Genomic DNA, 2,500 nt, shown 5'->3' on the forward strand with positions numbered 1-2,500 from the left:
TTGTGTGTGTTTGTGTGTGTGTGTGTGTGTGTGTGTGTGTGAGTGTGTGTATGTGTGTTGTGTATGCTTCTGTGCGTAGTTGTGTGTATGTGTGTGCTTTTCAATGTGTTTGTTTGGCTCTCTGTGCATGCATGTGTGTGTATGTGCGTGTGTGTATGTGCGTGTGAGCGTGCGTGCGTGCGTGCGTACGCTTGTGTGTGTGAGTGTGTGAGTGTACACGAGTCTATCAAACGTAGAAACTTCAGAACATAATGAATTAAATAAGGCAAATTTATTATGTGCATTTATTTTCTCCCTTCCCTCAGGTGCACTAAGGGACGCAACCGGCTCATGGGACACTTCTTTTCTATTATGCGGGATTATTGTCCTTCTTGCTTCCACTTTCCCGTTGTTTCACCCATGGGCTCAGAGATTTGTTGACAAGCGAGAAAAGAGAAAAGGCAACAGTGACGTGGTTGTGTAGAAGTACATTATTGATTTGGTAATTGGTAACTGTATGGATTCATCGCCCCAGTGCAGAGGGGTTTTTTTTTCCCCTCTCTATTTTAAAGGAGGTGCGACCTTCGAATGTAAATTCCTTCATCAAGACTGTGGTCTACAGGTTCGTGAAATAATACCCCAAATGAGAAGCTAAGGAAGGTGGTGACCTGTAATGGCAAGGAGTGGGGCACCAAATTATTGAATGAATATCTCTACCAAACCTGTAAAAGTGAGATTGCAGGTTTGAGGGTTCGAGCCTCTGCTCAGTCCGACGTTGTGTCCCTGTGAAAGGCAATTTATATGAAATTTCTTGTTTGGGCTCAGTCCTTCCAGAGATGGACGTTAAACTCTGAGGAGGCCAATCTCATAAATAACGTATTAGTGTTGACAGGGGTGATAAACCCATACCATTTGACATTTCACATAATAATATTTTCCTTGGTCTGCTGGGGTGGTGTGTCCCACTCAACCCAGGTCAGGAGACTTCAAAAAGTTCATTCATTCTCAGTCATCGCCATCCCATCGCTCTGACAGCTAAGTAGTTGTCATTCTGGACAGTAGTGCAGATAGTCTTTATTCAAAGCCTTTTTAGGGTGCATTTTTAAAACTTGAGCTGTATGGAGAGTCTTTAAAACTCTCCACCCTAATTTGCCTGCCCAGTTCAGAGATGGAAGCTAAATCTGGAGATCCCGCATCTGTAATAACTTTTCAAAGTTTATGGAGTTGTAATATCTATACAATGGAACTGGGGTTCAATGAACTCGGATTCAACAAAAACTCTGATTCAACAAAATAAGAAAGATTCACTGTTTTTCTTTTTTTCTTTTCTTTTCATTGAAATCAGCAAATTAACTCGAATTCAATAAACACATAAACGAGCGAATTATTATTCAATGAAGTCACCAACCTTATCTATTTTGTTTCAAGAGACTATCGATCGCTCCTTCACTGTGGAACATTACATGCTTGGCCTGGCCTATTGCGTATACTGTATGCGTCCGATCAGAAGCATTCTTTCACATCAACACGTGCGTTGTTCATACGCACGTAAAACATGACGTGTCTTAGTGGGTGCCAGGGTCAAGAGAGATTGGTTGTGTGGCTGTTAGTGCGTGAGTGAGGGGATTTTCTTTTTAATTTGGATGGAGTAGAGGGGGATGGGGTGAAAGGGGAGGGGGGGGGCGTAGGCACCAGTATTTCGAGAGTAGAAAGTCACTTGATATAGAGACAAGTCACAATCATATCCCCCCCCCCCAACCCCCGGCTAATGCGTAATGAAAGGTTAACCTAGATATAGATTACCTGTAATAAAATGCGCCCTGGTCTGTGCTCACTTTGCCATAACAATCACTCGGATTCAACGAAATCGGAGATTAAATCTAACAAATTCATTATTTCCGAGTTTCACTGTTCTAAGCATGGACAAAAGTATTTAAGTCACCGGTCGGATTGAGTAAATTTGAATATCTTGCGGTCTAAAGTAAGAGAAAACTAGAGGAGATCGGTCGAAAAACTCAATCTCTCAAAAGTGAGACTAAAATTGACACTGCAGCATTTATCATCCAAGGGCATTTCATGACATATGACATACTGATATATTGCTTTTAGCACAACGGGAAACCATCGATTTTGAATTCCAAGACGGACAGTTTTTTTTTTTATTAAACTTTTACTTATTAATTATAATCAACTCACTGCGGGGCCCATTCATTATGATTTATCATTGAGTCGACTAGCGGGCCAGACTGAAACTGATTTTTTAAAAAATATCTGGCATTTGCATTTCACGGGTTTTAAATGTCCATTTAGTTCAACTGTTTTGCTTAGAGATCTCAACTACAGATTCTCACACTTTCAATTGTGCAGATTTATGACCGTTTTATGTTGTTTGAGCATTCCACAAATTTAGGTTTATGAAATGCAGGTTGTTTTTGTTATAATATTATATTGTTTGTATTTATGTGCGTAATATATAAATAATGTGTTGGGAAAAAAATGAGTATATGTGTACTTGTATATA

General features: G+C 40.0%; 1 protein-coding gene across 1 annotated transcript in view; it reads left to right on the forward strand.

Moving 5' to 3' along the window:
• LOC101854892 (monocarboxylate transporter 12) overlaps positions 1-2,500 on the forward strand; it is a gene marked incomplete in the record, with an annotated part of 30,870 nt that overhangs the window by 28,029 nt on the left and 341 nt on the right. Inside the window, 1 exon segment of the mRNA XM_005105955.3 lies at positions 306-2,500. This exon segment is cut by the window's right edge and continues 341 nt beyond it. Coding sequence (XP_005106012.2) covers positions 306-463 — 158 coding nt within the window.

The sequence above is a fragment of the Aplysia californica genome, unplaced genomic scaffold, assembly GCF_000002075.1.
Source record: "Aplysia californica isolate F4 #8 unplaced genomic scaffold, AplCal3.0 scaffold00503, whole genome shotgun sequence".
Taxonomy (NCBI): domain Eukaryota; kingdom Metazoa; phylum Mollusca; class Gastropoda; order Aplysiida; family Aplysiidae; genus Aplysia; species Aplysia californica.